The sequence below is a fragment of the Primulina tabacum genome, chromosome 4 (assembly GCF_025594145.1).
Source record: "Primulina tabacum isolate GXHZ01 chromosome 4, ASM2559414v2, whole genome shotgun sequence".
NCBI classification, from domain to species: domain Eukaryota; kingdom Viridiplantae; phylum Streptophyta; class Magnoliopsida; order Lamiales; family Gesneriaceae; genus Primulina; species Primulina tabacum.
The window spans coordinates 45,228,691-45,249,253 of record NC_134553.1 but is presented as its reverse complement, the minus strand read 5'-3'; the positions used below and the strand labels follow the sequence as shown (position 1 = coordinate 45,249,253).

General features: G+C 40.1%; 1 protein-coding gene and 1 pseudogene across 1 annotated transcript; both read left to right on the top strand.

Moving 5' to 3' along the window:
- Positions 1-1,351: 1,351 nt before the first annotated feature.
- LOC142543417 (sugar transport protein 13-like) lies at positions 1,352-4,571 on the top strand. The gene is made up of 5 exons (XM_075650663.1): positions 1,352-1,581; positions 1,915-2,237; positions 2,913-3,037; positions 3,340-3,628; positions 3,736-4,571. The coding sequence occupies exons 1-5, from the start codon at positions 1,449-1,451 to the stop codon at positions 4,441-4,443; spliced, it is 1,578 nt and encodes a 525-aa protein (XP_075506778.1). The 5' UTR covers positions 1,352-1,448; the 3' UTR covers positions 4,444-4,571.
- Positions 4,572-4,906: 335 nt separating this feature from the next.
- LOC142542045 (sugar transport protein 8-like) lies at positions 4,907-17,803 on the top strand (annotated as a pseudogene).
- The last annotated feature ends 2,760 nt before the right edge of the window (positions 17,804-20,563 follow it).

Here is a 20,563-nt window from a genome sequence, read left to right as displayed (position 1 = left end):
GGCCAACACAATTTCCGATCACAAATTTTTATTAATCTTCACTTGAAATTTGATTTTTTTTTTTAAATGGAACATAAAGCTATATTGTTACAATAATTGACGTTTGATGCATCGATAATTAATAATAATTAAATCACTGTAAAAATTGATATTTTGAAATATAAAAAAATGTTGGCTTAATAGTAATGAAATTGTTAGGGAAGAAAACTCAACCATTTCATAAATAAATAAAGAGGTAGGGATTCTTTTAGTTACGTTTGGAGTGATAAATTTTATTTGGGAGGACATACTTGATTCTGATAATGATTTGAGACATGTATTTCAAACAAGAGCAGGTATCTCTGTGAGACGGTTCTACGAATCTTTATCAATGAGACGGGTCAACCCTTACTGATATTCACAATAAAAAGTAATACTTCTAGCATAAAAAGTAATATTTTTTCATGGATGACCCAAATAAGATATCCGTCTCACAAAATACGACCCGTGAAACCGTCTAACACAAGTTTTTGCCTTCAAATAATATTCATTTTTAATATATTTGAATATAACATCATTATTATTGAATTTTCATAATTTGATAGGAAATTGATTTTGAAATTCACTTTAATTTTATTCATCAAAACAAATCAGATAATTTTAAATTAATGAATCAAATCTATAAATCCAAATACAACCTTAATTTCAATCGGAAGTATTCTTTAACTTATTTTGATATATAATCTAGAAAAAAAAATATATGAACAAAATTATATAATTCATATTTACATACATGGCTCACATATCTCTATTTAAGTGGATCAATTCTGAGGGGTCTTATCCAACTTGCACAAATTAGTGACTAGGTTAAATGAATGTCGTTTTACAGCATATGCAGCTGAATGTGTCATTGTATGTATTAATTTAAATTAATGTCTGAAGATATTTATTTCAAAATAAAAAGTTATATATATATATATATATTTATTTATATTTGAAAATTATTTTTGAATTTTCAACCACACTGGTCGTAAAGGTTATAGTAAGCAATATCAAATTTGTCAACATTTATTTCTTTACTAAAAAATAAAAACATGTGTGAGGTAAAAATTTAAGAGACGTGAGTTGACTATTCATGTTGCCGTCAACATGGAAGAAGAAACGAAACTGTATAAAATATTGTAAGTCAAAAAAAAATTTCTATATTAATATATTATTGTAAGAAATTTAATTTTTTTTATAATATTGTAACATGGACGTGTAAGAATTTTAATGGACTACATAGGTTCCGATGCCCCCACGAGTTAGAATTTCATGACTTTTACTTGTCTATATAATGCCTTTCAACTTTTGGCATATGCATTTAACTCATCTAAAGCTACTCCTTCCACTTTTCTCTCCTTCCAAATTCCTTGGTGGTTTGGAGAAAACAATAGTTTCTAGGTCGATACATCAAACATCGCATAGAGATGGCAGGAGGAGGGTTTGCGGCCTCGTCCGGAGGGACTGAATTCGAGGCGAAGATAACCCCTATTGTCATTATCTCTTGTATCTTGGCGGCAACTGGAGGCCTCATGTTCGGATATGATGTTGGTATTTCAGGTCAGTAACTATTGATTTTTTTAAACTTTTTTATTTTTAGAGATTTATATTAAAATTCGTGTCTGATAATTGATAATTAGTATTGTTATTGTTTTTTTTATTAAACAAAGTAATTTCACATAACCCCAAGGAAGGGAAATATCATTATATTATTGCATGAATTCACATGGATACGCTAAGAGAAAAGGATATGCCACTCACTCGTTTATTGGCGTGCGGCCCACATTTTTTTTTTGTGGTGACCCGACGCCAATCCTTGTCTATATGGCGTGGAATTCAAAAGCACCAACTTTTTGCCATACTACCTATGAATTTTATTCATCAAAATTACAGGTGGAGTGACGTCAATGCCCGATTTCTTAAAGAAATTCTTCCCAACAGTCTACGAGAGGACGACTGCTCCGAGACTAAAGAGTAATTACTGCAAATATGATAATCAAGGGTTACAATTATTCACATCGTCCCTATATTTGGCTGGCCTTACTGCGACTTTCTTTGCTTCATACACAACAAGAAGGCTCGGGCGTAGGCTAACCATGCTGATTGCCGGGTTCTTCTTTGTTGCTGGAGTTGTTCTCAACGCTGCCGCCCAAGACCTGGCCATGCTTATCATCGGCAGGATTTTACTCGGTTGCGGGGTTGGTTTCGCGAATCAGGTAATTCATATAATCCATGATAACACATTCATTTCAAATGCATTCACCCAAGTTCGACTCAAACTCGATCATTGTCTAGACACTTATTAAAGCATTTTAAATTTTCATTTTCGAACAAAGAAGTCTCACTATAATATAAATCTATACATCATAATTCACAATGGTTTAACATCATATCATGTAATATAATTTAATATCATTTTATTCAAACATAGCAATAATGTGTGGAAATATAACTGTATCATTAATATCTGACACGTATACTATGGATTGGTGTTCAAATTCAACTTTCTTTAAGTTCGAGCATTGACTTAAAAAAGAAATAAATCTGTTGTCTAAATATTTAATGTCAGTTTCCACCTTTTGCGTTTAGTAGTAATAGTAATATATTATTGTTCTTGCAATGAGTCATACTGAATAAGATTGAAGTTCAAATATAAGATATTTAATATTAGGTTTAATTTGACTATATGAACAAAATGTTAAAAAAAAATTCGATGGTTTGCATTGGCGTCGTTATATTCTTTAATCCTAGATTCTTTTTTCTTTGTTTTTTTGTGGGTATCTATACCTTTCTTGGTCGGTTCAAATTCATGCGCATTGAAATATTACATTGCTGATTAATTAATTTGAAGGAAAAAGACAAATTAATATACGTGAATATATAATTTTCAGGCAGTTCCATTGTTTCTATCAGAGATTGCGCCAACAAGAATACGTGGAGGACTCAACATTTTATTCCAACTCAATGTCACCATTGGAATACTCTTTGCCAACCTTGTTAATTACGGAACTTCCAAGTAAGATTTTCTTTTATTATTTACTTTGTACATGTTCTATAACATGCAACTCACCAATATTTGGTGCCAATTGTTGGTGTTCCAACAAGAAAACGATTAAAATTACAAAAAAAATCGAAGCTATTGTAATAAAACTGGAACGCGACTAAATAAATTACCAAAATCATAACGAGACCAACTTATAAGAGACCATCTTAGAACAAAAGCTCGTAAAAATTTAGTGATCAGCAAAATTTTCAAGATAAATTTAAGTTAGTTGCTGACTTTGCATTTTGTTTTTCCTCTAATGGTGAATCATACAGGATTGATGGATGGGGATGGAGGCTGTCTTTGGGGTTAGCAGGGATCCCTGCAGGGCTGCTGACTTTAGGTGCCTTGCTCGTCACCGACACCCCAAACAGTCTGATCGAACGTGGTCATTTAGACGAAGGAAAAGTCGTGCTCAAACGAATTCGAGGTACAGAAAATGTGGAGCCCGAGTTCTTGGAACTCGTGGAGGCGAGTAGGATCGCCAAGCAAGTGAAACACCCTTTCAAAAATCTGCTAACGAGAAGGAATAGGCCTCAATTGATCATTGCTGTCGCCCTACAGGTAATCTTGTTAACTTGCTGTAAAAGGATTTCTGCATTTTAAATACATTTAACGATATGGATTATATATAATTTGATCTGAAAATTTTGGATGTCACATTGCTGCAGATTTTTCAACAATTTACGGGGATCAACGCGATCATGTTCTATGCGCCTGTCCTCTTTGACACCTTGGGGTTCGGAGGCGACGCTTCTTTGTATTCGGCTGTGATCACCGGTGCAGTCAATGTCGTATCTACTGTGGTATCGATTTACTCGGTCGATAAGTTGGGAAGGAGAATGCTCCTGCTGGAAGCCGGGTTCCAAATGTTTCTGTCACAAGTGGTCATAGCCATAATACTAGGCATCAAGGTGAGTGACCACTCAGATGATCTTCACCATGGTTACGCGATCTTCGTCGTGATCATGGTGTGTACGTTTGTATCGGCCTTCGCGTGGTCATGGGGACCTCTCGGATGGCTTATCCCCAGCGAGACGTTCCCCCTCGAGACTCGTTCAGCAGGGCAGAGTGTTACGGTGTGTGTCAACCTGCTTTTCACATTTGTGATTGCACAAGCCTTCTTATCAATGCTTTGCCACTTCAAGTACGGAATATTTTTGTTCTTTTCGAGTTGGGTTCTCGTTATGTCGGTTTTCGTGTTCTTCTTGGTGCCGGAGACGAAGAACGTGCCGATCGAGGAGATGACGGAGAGGGTATGGAAGAAACATTGGTTGTGGAAGAGGTTCATGGATGATGATAACGTGGATGAGGAATTTGGGAAGGATGGCATGAAAAACGGGATTGCCAAAGGATATAATCCTAATTCTCAATTATGAAATAGTGTTAGATGTTTTATTTATAAATAAAAGAGAAATCTCGATAGACATATTATTACATAGATATATTATTATTGTTATTATGTAATACAACGAGGTTTCATTTCACAAGTCAAATTCAACTGATCTATCTCGAAGTCACGAATAATGTTACAACAATTTCATTTAAACATTTATGTACAACACGTAAAGCACGTCAATGAGAAGAATTAGAAAGTTATAACTCTGCACTATAATCGATCCATCTAATTGATATAGACTCGTAAGACCGTCTCACAATATACCTTTATTTGAGTCAATACATTTGGAGGTTTTTGTGATTTTGTGCATAATACAACCAAGACTATTGGATCTAAAATAAAACTTCACACGTATCGGAAATATATTTTTAGGTTATTGACTGACAATTTCGGTTGAAAATAAATCTAGCAAGCAAATTAGGTCAAGTAAAAGTAATTGAATGATGAGTCCAGATATCTTACCCACAGAGATCGATAGTTAAATACTAGAATATGAATTATTTTTCCTAATTTAGGCTAATAAAATTCAAGTGAGATGAAATAAATTAATTGAAATTAAATTAAGCAATTTAAATAAATTAACTAAAACAAAAATAATCCAGACTATTAATTTAGATAAAAATTCAAATTATTAAAAAACGAATAAAGCGTACAACGGTACCAAGACAAACTTATAATTCACTTGTCAAATTTAAATCCAATAAATTAATTACTTAATTCACGCGGAAATTTCCAAAATTATCTATTAAACGATTTCTCGAATTAATAATCTAACCGTCCAATTATTCATAACTGAATTTAATTTGATTCAACCGCATTAAGTTGCTAAGAAATTTCAGTTTTTAAACCTAAAGTCGCACGCTGAAATCGAATACATGTATAAAAATTCAATAATTGTTATCCGATTCAATAAATTGTATAATTATTTTCTGATCACATGATGTTAATTTGAATTATAATCAGGCGGAGTAACTGGGATGGATGATTTCTTGATAATTTTTTTCCCCATAATCTACGAGAGAAAGATCCATGCAGCTGAGAACAATTACTGCAAATATGACTACCAGATGCTGCAACTCTTCACATCCTCCCTCTATTTAGCTGCACTTGTGGCCAGTTTCTTCGCATCGAAGGCCTGCAGTGCGCTGGGCCGTCGTCCCACGATCTTGATGGCATCCACATTTTTCATTGCAGGTGCCATTTTCAGTGCAGCCTCGCAGGCCAAGTGGATGCTCATTCTTGGAAGAATTCTTTTTGGCATCAGAGTAGGCTTTGGAAATGAGGCGTGTTACTATTTTCTTGATTTTTGTGTTGATTAAAACGATCATCTCTGTCAAGTTAACGTTTGGTTCTCGAAAAAATCTTGCAGACGGTTCCGTTATTTCTTACAGAGGTTGCACCCGCACAGCACAGAGGAGCGGTGAACATCTTGTTCCAGCTCTTTAATTTGTAACAGTCGGAATCCTCGTGGCAAACCTTGTAAACTACTTAACATCAACATTGCATCCCAATGGCTGGAGGGTTTCGTTAGGCGCCGCAGCAGTACCGCAATCGTCCTATTCTTCGGCTCCACAGTCATCACAGATACCCCTTCTATTATATATAAGAGAAACAATTGGAGAGAAACGAAACTTCTTGTTTCTATTATTCCATGAATCAATAATATGGCAGAAAGTTCATCTTTACAGTATTTATATGAAAGAAGAAATAAGAATGACAAAAGATAGAATGGTAAGCGTGGTTCCCATGTAGAAACGTGTTTTCCTTTCGTATATTGTTTAATATGCCCCCTCAAGATGGAGCATGTATGTTGATGATTCCCATCTTGGACAGTAGCAGCTTGAATTGAGTTGGCAGCAACGGTTTAGTGAGCAAATCAGCAGTTTGCAATGCGGAAGCTACATGCAGGAGTTTAATGACTTTGGCATGAAGTTTTTCTCGAACCAAATGGCAATCGATCTCAATGTGCTTGGTTCTTTCGTGAAATACCGGATTGGAAGCAATGTGGATTGCGGATTGGCTGTCACAGAAGAGAGTAGCTGGTTCAACTTGTGCAACTCCCAAGTCCTTGAGGAGTGAAATAATCCACACTATCTCACATGTAACACTAGCCATAGCTCGATATTCTGCTTCTGAGGATGATCGAGAAACCGTATGTTGTTTCTTGGATTTCCAAGACACTAAAGAATCCCCAAGGAATACACAAAACCCGGTAACAGACCTACGAGTATCAGGGCATGCTGCCCAATCGGAATCAGAGAAGGAATTGATTCGAAGATCATTCGAGGAGGCATAGAATAACCCCTGACCAACAATTCCTTTGACGTATTTAAGGACATTGTACACAGCAGCAAGATGTGCTACTCTTGGTTTAGCAACATATTGGCTCAATCTGTTAACTACATAGGATAAATCTGGGCGAGTAATTGTGAGGTATATAAGTCTACCAACCATTCTCCGATACTGGGAAGGATCTTCTAGCAAGACACTATCCTCTTGACTCAACTTAGAACCAAAATCCATAGGAGTAGTCCGAGGCTTACACCCAAGCATACCTGAATCAGTGAGGAGTTGAAGAGCGTAATGACGCTGACAAATGGAGATGCCTCGAGAAGACCGCGCAACCTCAATCCCAAGAAAGTATTTAAGGTTGCCAAAATTTTTCAGTTTGAACTGACCATTTAACAAGACTTTCAAATTTGCAGCCTCTTCTTCATTGTTGGTGGCAATGACAATGTCATCAACGTATACAAGTAAGGCAAGAAATACACTACCCCGAGCTCGAATAAACAATGAACTATCAGCAAGTGACTGAGTAAAACCAATTTGGATAAGAGTGGATGAGAATTTCTCGAACCACTGACGCAAGGCTTGCTTAAGACCATACAATGACTTGTGCAACCTACACACTGGCTGTGATGGCAAAGGCTCCCCCTGTCATTGATAACCGGGAGGCAACGACATATACACTTCCTCATGTAAAGTACCATGCAGAAAAGCGTTGTTGACATCAAGTTGCATTAAAGTCCAACCACGAGCAGCTGCCACGGCTAGTAAAGTTTTAACTATCACAAGTTTAGCAACGGGAGAACATGTTTCAAAATAATCAATACCCTCCTGTTGTGTAAACCCTTTGGCAACAAGGCGAGCTTTATAACGTTCAAGCGAGCCATCAGCTTGAAACTTGGCCTTGTATACCCATTTACAGCCAACGACACTCTTGTGAGGTGGAAGAGAAACAATGGATCATGTGCCATTGCGTTCAAGTGCTCTTAATTCTTCATCCATAGCTTGTCTCCATTCCGGCTGAACAACAGCTTGAGCAAATGTTCGTGGTTCAATGATGGAGGAAATGTTATGAATAAAGGCCCGATATTGTGGTGACAACTTGGTGGGAGCAAGAACCGAAGATAATGGGTGAGCAGTGGAGGAAGAGGGAGCAGTAGAGATGGAGGAGTAACACTGGTAATCACGAAGATAAGATGGTGTATTGATAGTGCAGCGTGAACGGATGGACTCACGGTGAGGAGTAATGATTGGAAGGTTTCGTTGAGTTGGTAAAATATTGTCAGAGAATAACTCAATATCAACTGGAGTGGAGGAAATGTATTTGAAAAGAAATGAGTATTCATGGAACATAACATCCCGAGAAATGTAAATTTCATTGGTGGTGAGGTTAAGCAATTTGTAACCTTTATAACAAGGGGGATAGCCAATAAAGACTGACCGAATAGCACGAGCATCAAACTTGGTGCGGGTATGTGGGAGATTGGAACCAAAACAGAGGCATCCGAATACTTTTAAATGAGAATAGGCCGGGACCTTGTTGTGAAGGAGTTCAAAAGGAGTTTTATGAGATAGAAGAACAGAGGGGGTGCGGTTGATAAGATATACAGCAGTGAATATACAATCACTCCAATATACCAAAGGAAGGTTGGATTGAAACATTAACGACCGGGCCACATTGAGGATATGTTGATGCTTTCGCTCAACAACATAATTTTGTTGCGGTCAGTCAACACATGAATGATAAGCAACAATCCCTTTGGACTTAAAGAAATCAGTAAAACTTAATTCAGGTGCATTGTCTATACGAACAGACTTGATTTGTTTCCCAAATTGAGTGAGGATTAGAGTGCAAAAATTGGGAAATATATGTAAGACATCAGATTTGGCTTTAAGCATAAACACCCAAGTAAATCGAGAATGATCATCCACTATTGTAAGAAAAAACTTATACCCTTCAACACTAACTGGGTGAAATGGACCCCAAATGTCAATATGAACGAGATCAAATATAGATGCACACAAAGACTGATTAGATGGAAATGGTAATCTCTTTTGCTTGGAAAAATGACATATAGAGCATGGGTGTAAGCTGTCATTTACAGGAGTAAACTGTAGTTCATGTCCTATTGCAGATAATCGGGAAAATGAAGGATGGCCTAATCTACAATGCCACAATTCAGTCCTATTGAAAGAAACATTACAGATAGTGGATGAGTTGTATGGTTCAAGGATATAGAGATCTCCGACTCTTCTACCCATCCCAATCGTCTGCTTCGTGCTTAAAGCCTGAATGTAACACAAAGAAGAAGAGAATGAAACAGAGCACTTCAAACTGGTGGTGATGGAGCTAACGGAGAGTAGATTAAAATGAAATTGTGGAACATAAAGGACGTTGTGCAACACCAAATGCATTGATAAACAAACGGTTCCAATGTGTGAGACAGGTATTGTAAGGCCATTAGGCAGTGTGACTGTGGAGTGAAAGTTTGAATAAGATTGGAAAGAGGACAGTGAGCAACAAATATGATGGGTTGCTCCTGTGTCTAATACCCAGCTACTCTGTGATAGCAATTCAAAATTAAGGGATAAAGAATATATACCATTGAAGCACGAAACTGAAGGCTCATTGTGTTGTGGAGTCGTGGTGGATCCAGGAGTAGGATGAAGCTGAGAACTTAGAATTGCAATAAGTTGCTTGCATTGCTCTTGATTCAATGAAGCTTCCCAAGGACCGGAAGCAACACTAGTAAGTCCCTAGGTCTGATTTGCATATGCTTTGTTCGGATATTGCTTGCTCTTGTACTTAGGATGACTAGGTGGATAACCATGCAACTTATAACACTTATCCACAGTATGGCCAACCCCATCACAGTGAGTGCATACAAGCTTATCATATCGAGTTCCTCTGGCATTCGAAAAAGATTTAATAGCAGCAACATTATTTGATACTGGTGTATTCGAATCAAGCTTAATAGCAGCTACATTAGGTGAGCTAGGCACCTAGTGCATTCGAATCAAATTGGAAAGGAATACATTCTTGTTGAATGGAACATTGTCTCTCCTCCTGCACAACCAATGAGAATGTCTTTGAAATGATAGGGATAGGATCCATCATTAGGATTTGTGCACGAATTTGGGCGTAAGACTCATTCAAACCCATGAGAAATTGCATAACACATTCCTGATTCTGAAAGTTCACCCAATCTTTCATTGAGCCACAGTTGCACACTGAAACTGGTTGAAAGTCCTTCAACTCGTCCCAGAGTGTCCTTAGGCGAGTGTAATAGGTAGTGACATCCATCGATCCTTGATGCAATCCAATCAATAGTTTCTTAATCTGAAATATTCGCGGTGCATTGCTCTGGTGGAACCTATCTCGTAGATCGATCCATATTTCAGAGGCAGTGGGTATGTACATCAAGCTATCAGCTATTTCTTTAACAACGGAATTAAGAATCCACGAAATCACCATGGAATTACAGCGTAACCAAGCGCCGTACAAAAGATCGTCCAGAGGTGGACGTTGAATGGAATTATCCACGAAACTAAGCTTGTTTTTAGCTGTAAGCGCCATGGACATAGCTCGATTCCATGTATTATAGTTTCCCCCAGAAAGTGGATGTGATACAAGGATCAAGCCAGGATGATCGCCATTCTGTAAAAAAAATAGACTTCCGGAATCTTCAACAACAATGCGATTTCCCGATCCAATCGCTCCACGATTTGCAGCCTGATTTGCTTGATTTCCCTTCACCATGAGGATGCGTGCTTGTGCCCTTAATATTGCTCTGATACCATATTAGATATAAGAGAAATAATTGAAGAGAAACGAAACTTCTTGTTTCTATTATTCCATGAATCAATAATATGGCAGAGAGTTCATCTTTACAGTATTTATATGAAAGAAGAAATAAGAATGACAAAAGATAGAATGGTAAGCGTGGTTCCCATGTAGAAGCGTGTTTTCCTTTTGTATATTGTTTAATACCTTCAAGCCTCACCGAAGGAGGAAAAGGATCGCAGGGAAAAGCATTTCTGAAAAGGATCAAAGGTGCCGAAGATATCGAAGCAGAGTTTCAACATATTGTTGCGGCCTGTGAACAAGCAAGTCAAGTGAGACATCCATTCAAGAAGCTGTTTACAAGAACTGGAACGCCGCCTCTTGTTTTCAGTATTTTCATTCAAGTTTTCCAGCAGTGTACTGGGATCAATGCCATCATGTTTTATGCTCCTGTCTTGTTCCAGACATTGGGATTCAAGACCGATGCTTCCTTGACGTCGCCTGTGATTACAGGTTCCGTTAACGTTGGATCTACTTTTGTGGCGATTTCCGCTGTTGGCAGGATTGGAAGAAGGAAGTTGCTCCTTGAGGCTTGTGTTCAAACGTTGATCTCCCATGTATGGAAATTATTTCCTATAACATTATTCTAGCAATTACAAAACATTCAAAATTTGGTGTTTAAAAATTTCATATATATGACTCGGATAGGTTGCACATGAATAACATGTGAACAGAAACTTTTGAAATATAAAAGTAGTCCTCTCAACATACTTTTCATCAAAGGTACATACAACCAAAGACCGTTTCTCGTAATGTAATATCGAGTTCGTGAATGGACGGATCTAGCCACATACATCGATCCAGATAGTGACTGTTAGAGATTAATGCAAAGTTGGGAAATTGTTTCGAGCATGATTAATTTCCTGTACTTAAGGAAATGTTGTGTCACTGCTGGGTCTAATCACAGACTTCTTCTACGATACTAGAAAAAATAAATAGATTTTATAACCATCAAATTTATAAATTCACCCAAGATCAGGTTAGGGAACATACTTGGTTTCAATATTGAAAAGAGGAATTAAGACATCGAATATTAGTTGTCGGATTTCAGATAACAGAGTTATATTTATAATGCATAAACAAGTCTTGGAAAAGGTGTTTCTTGAACAGACACTTCATCCGAAAAATGCACTGTTTCATTCTAACTATAATGGCAAAATCAATTATTTAATTATTAAAATTAAAATAATAATTCTAAATTAATGTTAACCAGCCCTGTTTCAGTGCCACATTTCTCCTTATAAGCATGGTTCGCCGAATCGGGAACGGAACGGCCGGAACGGGCGTTCCGGAACCGGAACGTCAGCAACCTTGACGAGGTTCCGGGATGTGTAGGTTGATGACTTATATCGGCGTTTCATATACCGAAAACGGGGATATAACGGTGAAAAACGGTGGAAAACGGGGATATAACGGTGGAACGGAACCGGAACGCAATTCGCGACGGTTTTGTTTTGAACTGTCGCTACTAGCGACGGTTTTATGTATGTGACGACGGTTTTTATTCAGCCGTCGCCGATGTACGGGTTTAATAAAACCGTCGCTATATTAGCGACGGTTTGAATAATACCGTCGCCGAATTTAAAATCGGCGACGGTTGAATAAAAACCGTATCTAAATTTAGCGACGATTTTTCATAAAATCGTCGCAAATTCGAATCAGCGACGGATTTAATAATGCACGTATCTTTGCTTTCTAGTACAAATAATGTAATTGTAGGTCCTATTGCACGTCGTATCTTTGCTTTTAGTACAAATAATGCAATTTTGAGCACATGCATTGTTTGGATAAAACCGTCGCCAAATTAAATTTCTTATTTACATCAAATAATCTATTTAAATGATATTTATTTTAATTTTATATTTCTAAATATTTTTCAAAATTTTTAATTTTTATATATTTATAATATTTTTTTTAAATACCCGTTCCGCGACCAGTTCCACGAAATTTCATTGTAATTGGAACGGTAACATCCATTCCGATCTCCGCGACCGCGACAGCGAACCATGCTTATAAGCCTTACACTTCTTTCTTTTCTTCTCGTTGTGGGATGATACCCTTGTAAGGACCCGGGTCATCGATGACCCGGGATATTAAATGGATTCCCCAAATCAGGGTCAATCTGCTGGATGGATTCTTCTGAAGCCGGGCAGGCGCAAGCTTGGGCTCTACTCCCCGGGCAATCAGACGCCCGGGCTCTCATGTAAGCCCCCGGGAGGCATTCTACTCGGTCCGCCTCGATATGAGTGAAGTATTTAATGCATCCGATAAACAGTGTGTATAGCCGACATATCTCTGACACTAATGCAAGTGGTCAATAAATCAAGTGGTCTGGACGTGACTAGTGCAAGATTTTGACATGTCAGAATATATGGTGTGCTCAGCCGTCCTACTATAATTAGTAGGTAGCACGGAGAACGAGGTCATCATTATTTCTCCTACTATAAATACCAGGTTCTCTCTTTACATTCATTCATGAATTCATTCATTCACACCAATATCACAACCATTACTTGGTTAAAAACCGTTTTCTTGCTTGAGTTCTCTGCTGACTTAAGCATCGGAGTGGCCACGCCGGACACCCCTCCGGCGCCCATTCACGAGTTCATCTCCCTGTCTGCAGGTCACAGTGGAAGCAATAGCTCACAGATCCATCTACCTTGCTCATTTTCCTGAACAACATTATTGATTCGATCCGGTGGAGCACCCGACCCTGCTCATCCATTTCATCAAGATAGCATCATTGGCGCCGTCTGTGGGAACTTGAGCTCAAGACGTAGATATGGTTTCCATTCAAAAGTAAGTCCGACCTTGCTCGGCACCTCAGTAAGCCCAACTCTGCTTGGCAAACATAAAAGTCCGACCAGCTCGGCACTCAGATCTTATATGTGGATTTCATATGGGCTCAAAGCTCAGCAGCTATCCCGGATTGGCATGAAGAGCATTTACTATGCACTCAGTAGCATACATCTATATTAGTCACCTAATTTAGCTCAACCAGAGAAGTTTCACTCTACGAAAATGAATTCGGATTCAATATTTCCAAGTTAGTGATTTGATTTTTAATAAAACTAAAACAGCAGGTAAAAAAAAATCTCTTAAGCCCGGGAGGTACGAGGCCCCGACACATTATCTTAAGTCCGGGAGATACGAGGCCCCGGCACATTATCTTAGGTCCGGGAGTTATGAGGCCCCGGCACATTATCTCAAGTCGGGGAGATACGAGGCCCCGGCATCTTATGCAAAGCCTTGGAGGTATGAGACCCCGGCGTCTTATTCTTGAAAGTCCGGGAGAGACGAGGTCCCGGCATCTGATTTAAAGTCCGGGAGAGACGAGGCTCCGGCACGTTATCTTAAGTCCGGGAGACATGAGGCCCTGGTTATTATCTAAAGTCCAGGGCTCCGTACCCTGGCTCGGGGCTCTGCATCTCGACCACTCCAAGACCCGGGCTCCGTACCCTGGTTATTCTATAAGCCCAGGGCACTACACCCTTGCTCGGGGCTCCGCACCTCGACCATTCCCAAGTCCCGGGACATGCTCCCCGGCCCAAGGCTCCGCACCTTGGTTATCTATAAGCCCAGGGCATTACACCCTGGCTCGGGGCTCCGAACCTCGATCATTCCCAAGTCCCGGGACATGCTCCCCGGCCCAAGGCTCCGCACCTTGGTTATCTATAAGCCCAGGGCACTACACCCTGGCTCGGGGCTCCGTACCTCGACCATTCCCAAGTCCCGGGACATGCTCCCCGGCCCAAGGCTCCGCACCTTGGTTATTGATAAGCCCAGGGCACTATACCCTGGCTCGGGGCTTCGCACCTCGATCAACAAAAAGCCCAGGGCGCTACACCCTGGCTCGGGGCTCCGTACCTCGACCATTCCCAAGTCTCGGGACATGCTCCCCGGCCCAAGGCTCCGCACCTTGGTTATTGATAAACCCAGGGCACTACACCCTGGCTCGGGGCTCCGCACCTCGATCAACAAAAAGCCCAGGGCACTATACCCTGGCTCGGGGCTCCGTACCTCGACCATTCCCAAGTAGGGACCCGTACCCTGTCTCAGGGCTTTGTACCCTAGTTATTCAGTAAGCCTGAGAGGTATGAGGTCCCGGAACATTCTCTTAAGCCCGGGAGACACGAGGACCCGGCACATTATTCAAAGTCCGGGAGATATGAGGCTCCGGCATCTTATGCAAAAATCGGGAGGCACGAGGCCCCGGCATCTTATCTCAAGTCCATAAGACATGAGACTCCGATATTTCATCCCATTTCTGGGAGACATGAAACCCCCGATGCTTTTATAGAACAAGATTGATGATCTCTTTGGGAATCCAGGCATGACTAATCGGGACAGCGAGTATGACTCTAGCCCGACTATTTAAGGGATGGGTGATGATATCCCATAAGAGCCCGGGTCATGGATGACCCAGAATATCAAATGGATTCCCAAATCCGAGTGAGTCTGCAGATGGATTCTTCTGGAGCGGGGCAGGTGCAAGCCCATGCTCTATTCTCCGGGCAGTCTTAGTCCCAGGCTCTTGTATAAATCTCCCGGGAGGCATTCTACCCGGGCACCTCGATAACAGTGCCGTATTCTAGTGATTCAGAAGATAAGATCTTGTCTCGAGAAGCGCACCTGACAGAATCCTATTGATGCGACTTGATGGAAAAGTAGGTGGCGTGACAGGAAGTGACAAGTAGGCACTGAAAACAAGGTACCTACTACCTTTTCTCCAATAAATAGCAGGTATGTAATTCATTTGAAGGACTTTGGCTTCCTCTTCTTCTCTTGTGCTAGAGAATGATTCATTCACCAACACATGTTAACACACATATTTACACCGGTAGCCTTTACATTTATCTAAGTTACACTGGTTATCATCTTCATCTGCTGCTTAAGCATCGGAGTGGCCACGCCGGACACCCCTCCGGCGCCCATTCACGAGTTTCTTTAATTGTGTGCTCGGGGCTCCGTACCTCGATCATTTATGAAGGCCAGGGCTCCGCACCCTGGTTATCTATTAAGTCCAAGGATCCGTACCCTGGCTCGGGGCTCCGTACCTCGACCATTTATGAAGGCCAGGGCTCCGCACCCTGGTTATCTATTAAGTCCAGGGATCCGTACCCTGGCTCGGGGCTCCGTACCTCGACCATTTATGAAGGCCAGGGCTCCGCACCCTGGTTATCTATTAAGTCCAGGGATCCGTACCCTGGCTCGGGGCTCCGTACCTCGACCATTCATGAAGGCCAGGTCTTCGCACCCTGGTTATCTATTAAGCCCAGGGACTCGTACCCTGGCCCAGGGACCCGTACCCTGGCCCAGGGACCCGTACCCTGGCCCAGGGACCCGCACCCCAGTCATCTATTAAGCCTAGGGACCCGTACCCTGGCCCAGGGACCCGCACCCTGGTTATCTATTAAGCCCAGGGACCCGTACCCTGGCCCAAGGACCCGCACCCTGATTATCTATTAAGCCCAGGGATCCGTACCCTGGCCCGGGGACCCGTACCCTGGCCTAGGGACCCGCACCCTGATTATCTATTAAGCCCAGGGATCCGTACCCTGGCCCGGGGACCCGTACCCCGGTCATCTATTAAGTCTAGGGATCCGTACCCTGGTCCGAGGACCTGTACCCCGGTCATCTACTAAGTACATGGATTTTTACACGGCTCAGAGCTCGACATCCTGACTACTTATTGAAAGTTTCTGGCGTATTATCTCAAGTCCGGGAGACATAAGGCCCCGACACCATATATTTAAAGCCCGGGATACTGAAGCGCCCGGCACCACATCTCATCTCTGGGATATTTGAAGCCCCCGATGCTTTTATAAAACAATATTGATTATCTCTCTTTGGGAATCCATGCATGACTGATCGGGACAGCGAGTATGACTCTAGCCCGACTATTTAGGGGATGTGTGATGATACCCTTGTAAGGACCCAGGTCATCGATGACCCGGGATATTAAATGGATTCCCCAAATCAGGGTCAATCTGCTGGATGGATTCTTCTGAAGCCGGGCAGGCGCAAGCTTGGGCTCTAATCCCCGGGCAATCAGACGCCCGGGCTCTCATGTAAGCCCCCGGGAGGCATTCTACTCGGTCCGCCTCGATATGAGTGAAGTATTTAATGCCACCGATAAACAGTGTGTATAGCCGACATATCTCTGACACTAATGCAAGTGGTCAATAAATCAAGTGGGCTGGACGTGACTAGTGCAAGATTTGACATGTCAGATTATAGGGTTTGCTCAGCCGTTCTACTATAATTAGTAGGTAGCACGGAGAACGAGGTCATCATTATTTCTCCTACTATAAATATCAGGTTCTCTCTTTACATTCATTCATGAATTCATTCATTCACACCAATATCACAACCATTACTTGGTTACATTGGTTTTTTTGCTTGAGTTCTCTGCTGGCTTAAGCATCGAAGTGGCCACGCTGTACACCCCTCCGGCGCCCATTCACGAGTTCATCTCCCTGTCTGCAGGTCACAGTGGAAGCAATAGCTCACAGATCCATCTACCTTGCTCATTTTCGTGAACAACATTATTGATTCGATCCGGTGGAGCACCCGACCCTGCTCATCCATTTCATCAAGATAGCATCATGGGACAATTAATATATCATTAACTATATCTAACAGCGACCAAGTTTATAGTCGTTCTTGAAGTGTTGTACGGTTTCAAATTTTCAAAATGCAGCTCACTAACATGGTTTCACTCTTAAATGATATGGCTGCAGGTGGCGATCGGAACCATCCTACATGTCCAGTTAAAGGAAGCAGGCTCACTAGACAAGATCATAGCAGCCCTAGTATTGATCTAAGTATGTTCATTTGTGATGTCGTTTGCATGGTCATGGGGCCCAATGGGGTTGGCTCATCCAAGTGAAAAATCTTCCCTATGGAAACAAGAACGGCAGGATTCGCATTTGCAGTGAGCTCAAATATTATCCGTACTTTCTTAATAGCACAGGCTTTTCTCTCTTTGATATGCCATTTGAGGGCTTTCATCTTCTTTTTCTTCTCTTCATGCATTCTGATAATGGGGCTCTTTGTTTTGTTCCTCTTGCCGGAGACGAAAGGCGTGCCGATCGATTTGATCGAAGAAAGGGTGTTGAAGAAGCATCCGGTGTGGAAGAGGTTCTTCAAGGATGATGGAAAAGTTTATGAAAATTTCTGCAGGTTGAAGAATAATCCCACATTATGAAGTGAAATAGATCTTGAGGGTTTGATAGTTCTTGTGCTTATACAAGTTTTTTTGTGGTTTTGTTATAGTGGAATTTGAGCTTATATATTGCGCCAATGAAGTAATATGCCAGTCTTTGTTAATTTTATTTATCAAAATATTGAATATATATACCAGTAAACAGTAATCCATCCCAACACGGATTCGCAAACTGAATTAAACTTTTTTTGAAAATCAAAATTAGATAGAAATATTGTTCTCGTATGATTTTTCAACTGAATTAATTATTTTGTGGACTTTTTTTAATCACTAATTATAATCAAAATGAAATATATTATCTTTTTTTTAAAAAAAATTTATATATAAAAATGTATAAATATAGAAAAAGATATATAAATATTTTAGCAAATTTTAAATTATTGAAAATTGGAGATATGAAACATGATAGTTATATTTGATTAAAAAAGATTAAAAAAGATATATCTAGTTTTGTCTGTTGATTTAAGTGTATTATCTCCCACTCAGTTATGTAGGCACGGTTTTTTCACATTAATTAAGACACTGATGGGAAATATCAATTGTATATATAATTAAGAGGAAGAAGGTATTAAATAATGTAAGTTCCGTTTCCACAGGGTGAATGTGACGAGGGTGAGTGTTGTGTGTATCAGAATGTAGGTGTTGTGCGTAGGTGTTGTAACACCCACGACAACATGCAGCGAAAATTATAGTTTAACACATTAACACACAACTGGAATGACAATAATACGAGATACGAGAGATAAATTATGCACAAGTATAAAATACTTGTGCGGTGCCTCAGGGCAAAATAATTCACTAGAAAAACTTGTAAGTTTACAAAAACCAATACTAGTGAAAGAATAAAACAACTCATTTATTAAGGCGAGTAACAAATTTCATCCTAAACCTCTAACAAACCGTATAACCAAAATACATAGGATGCATCAACTGAGAAGTGAAAAAGTCTTCAAAAATCAGCGCACTAATCAAAACAGTGATTAGGTGTTGTCTTCAGATGTAGTCAGCACTTCACAATAACACTTTATCAACGACGCGAGATTGCTTCAATCAGAAAATATTTTCTTCGTACAAATGCATCTCTGTGTCTCCGAAAGTTTTATGCTCTATATCGTCCCTCTCTCTTTGTTTCTTCTCCTTTGAGTCCTATTTAACATAGAAAAACTAATTTCATTAGGAAACAAACTCTTTTTAAAACAAGAATAATATCTTAAAGATATTGTGATATCATATCTTAAAGATATTAAGAGTCATATCAAATATAGTCTTATATCACATATTGAATTTATACGAGATCATATCATCAATTTCGAGATTATCCTCATGTCTAGAAAGGCAAAATATTAAAGATAAAAAAGGAAAATATATCAAGGAATAAAATTCCTTTCAATCTCCCACTTTTTGCCTTTCTGGACAAAACAATCCAAAAATGGTTGTACATCTCAGCTCCCCCTGAGTTAGCAAATCAGTGACTCAGCCAACTTTAGTTGACTCCCCTTGAATTCTACCGTTAAGCCTTCCCCTGATGAAAAATACAGTTCACTCAGGTGTTGTATGTTAGATGTTGCAACATTCAGATCATAACACCGAAATAGTTCATTAATCAGGAGGGACAAAGATCAGAGAGAATAAAAGGACAACTAAAATACTAAAACCATCAAGAGAGAAAAAAACTCAAAATCTCATTATCCTTCATTACTGCCATCATCATCAACCATTTTTGCTCCACTGGTTCCAGCTATATCTGTATCTACTCTCCCTTTTTGTCCAGAATGGACACTTTCACCCAGCAGAAGCTCATAGTCAGCCACTTGATTTTCATAATGTTCAATGGTTTTCTTGGGATTTTCAATCTGTTGTCGACCATAGGCAATCTGAGCTTGAATGTAGGAGATAGACAGTGTGACATAACCAGTAGGAGGAACATCTGTAGGTGGCTGTTCAGCTGTCTCAGGCACATGTTCAGATGTTGTATCATCAGTGTTGCCAACATCCGGAGCAACATTTGAATGCAGCCAAGGCAGATCGATCTTTCTGTTGCCTTTGAAATAAGCAGGAGAAATCTTCAGAGGATCTTTGACAGGGCAATGATCTTCATCAATATCCTTAATGAAACCTTGAGATTCCAAGATTCCATAAATCAGTGAAGGGTAGGGCAGCTTTGTTTTCTTGAAGTCTCCTTCAGCATATTGCAATGCTGTCCTGAACACCAGATTTCCAAAGTTAAAAGCCCTTTCAGTACCAATAGCAAACAACACCAGGGCCTGAGATCTAGTCACATTAGTAGAATTGGTTGACGGTGTCCAATTCCAGATTGATGTCTTGTGCAGCACGGAGAAAAAAGAAGTGAGATTAGCAGCACTCAACTTCTTGGGATAATCAGGGAATACTTTGATCAGGCCTCCAGTGAGCACAGAGGTTACAACATTTATGTCCAGATCCTCTTCAACTTCCTCAATATCCTGAGTGTTGTAGAATGCATTGATCACAGAAGGTGAGAACTTGTAGATACGATCACGAACAAACACTCTCCCATACTTCACCGATTCCTCATCTCCAACACTGCCCAGGAGATTGCAGTAGAATTCTAACACTACACGGCGACAGTAGGGCATAACAGTAGTGACTGTGGATAGAAACCTTCAGTTCTTGAGAAACTCAATCAAATTGTATTTCCCATATGCATTAACATCAATATTTTTCTCCTCAATCAGCTCTCTCTGAACAAACAGCGGCCATAAT

Excerpts from the sequence above, each read along its gene's own strand:
- LOC142543417 (XM_075650663.1), top strand. The coding sequence starts at position 1,449 with ATGGCAGGAGGAGGGTTTGCGGCCTCGTCCGGAGGGACTGAATTCGAG. Across the intron at positions 1,582-1,914 it reads ATATGATGTTGGTATTTCAG|GTGGAGTGACGTCAATGCCC; the intron begins GTCAGTAACTAT and ends TCAAAATTACAG. Across the intron at positions 2,238-2,912 it reads GGGTTGGTTTCGCGAATCAG|GCAGTTCCATTGTTTCTATC; the intron begins GTAATTCATATA and ends TATAATTTTCAG.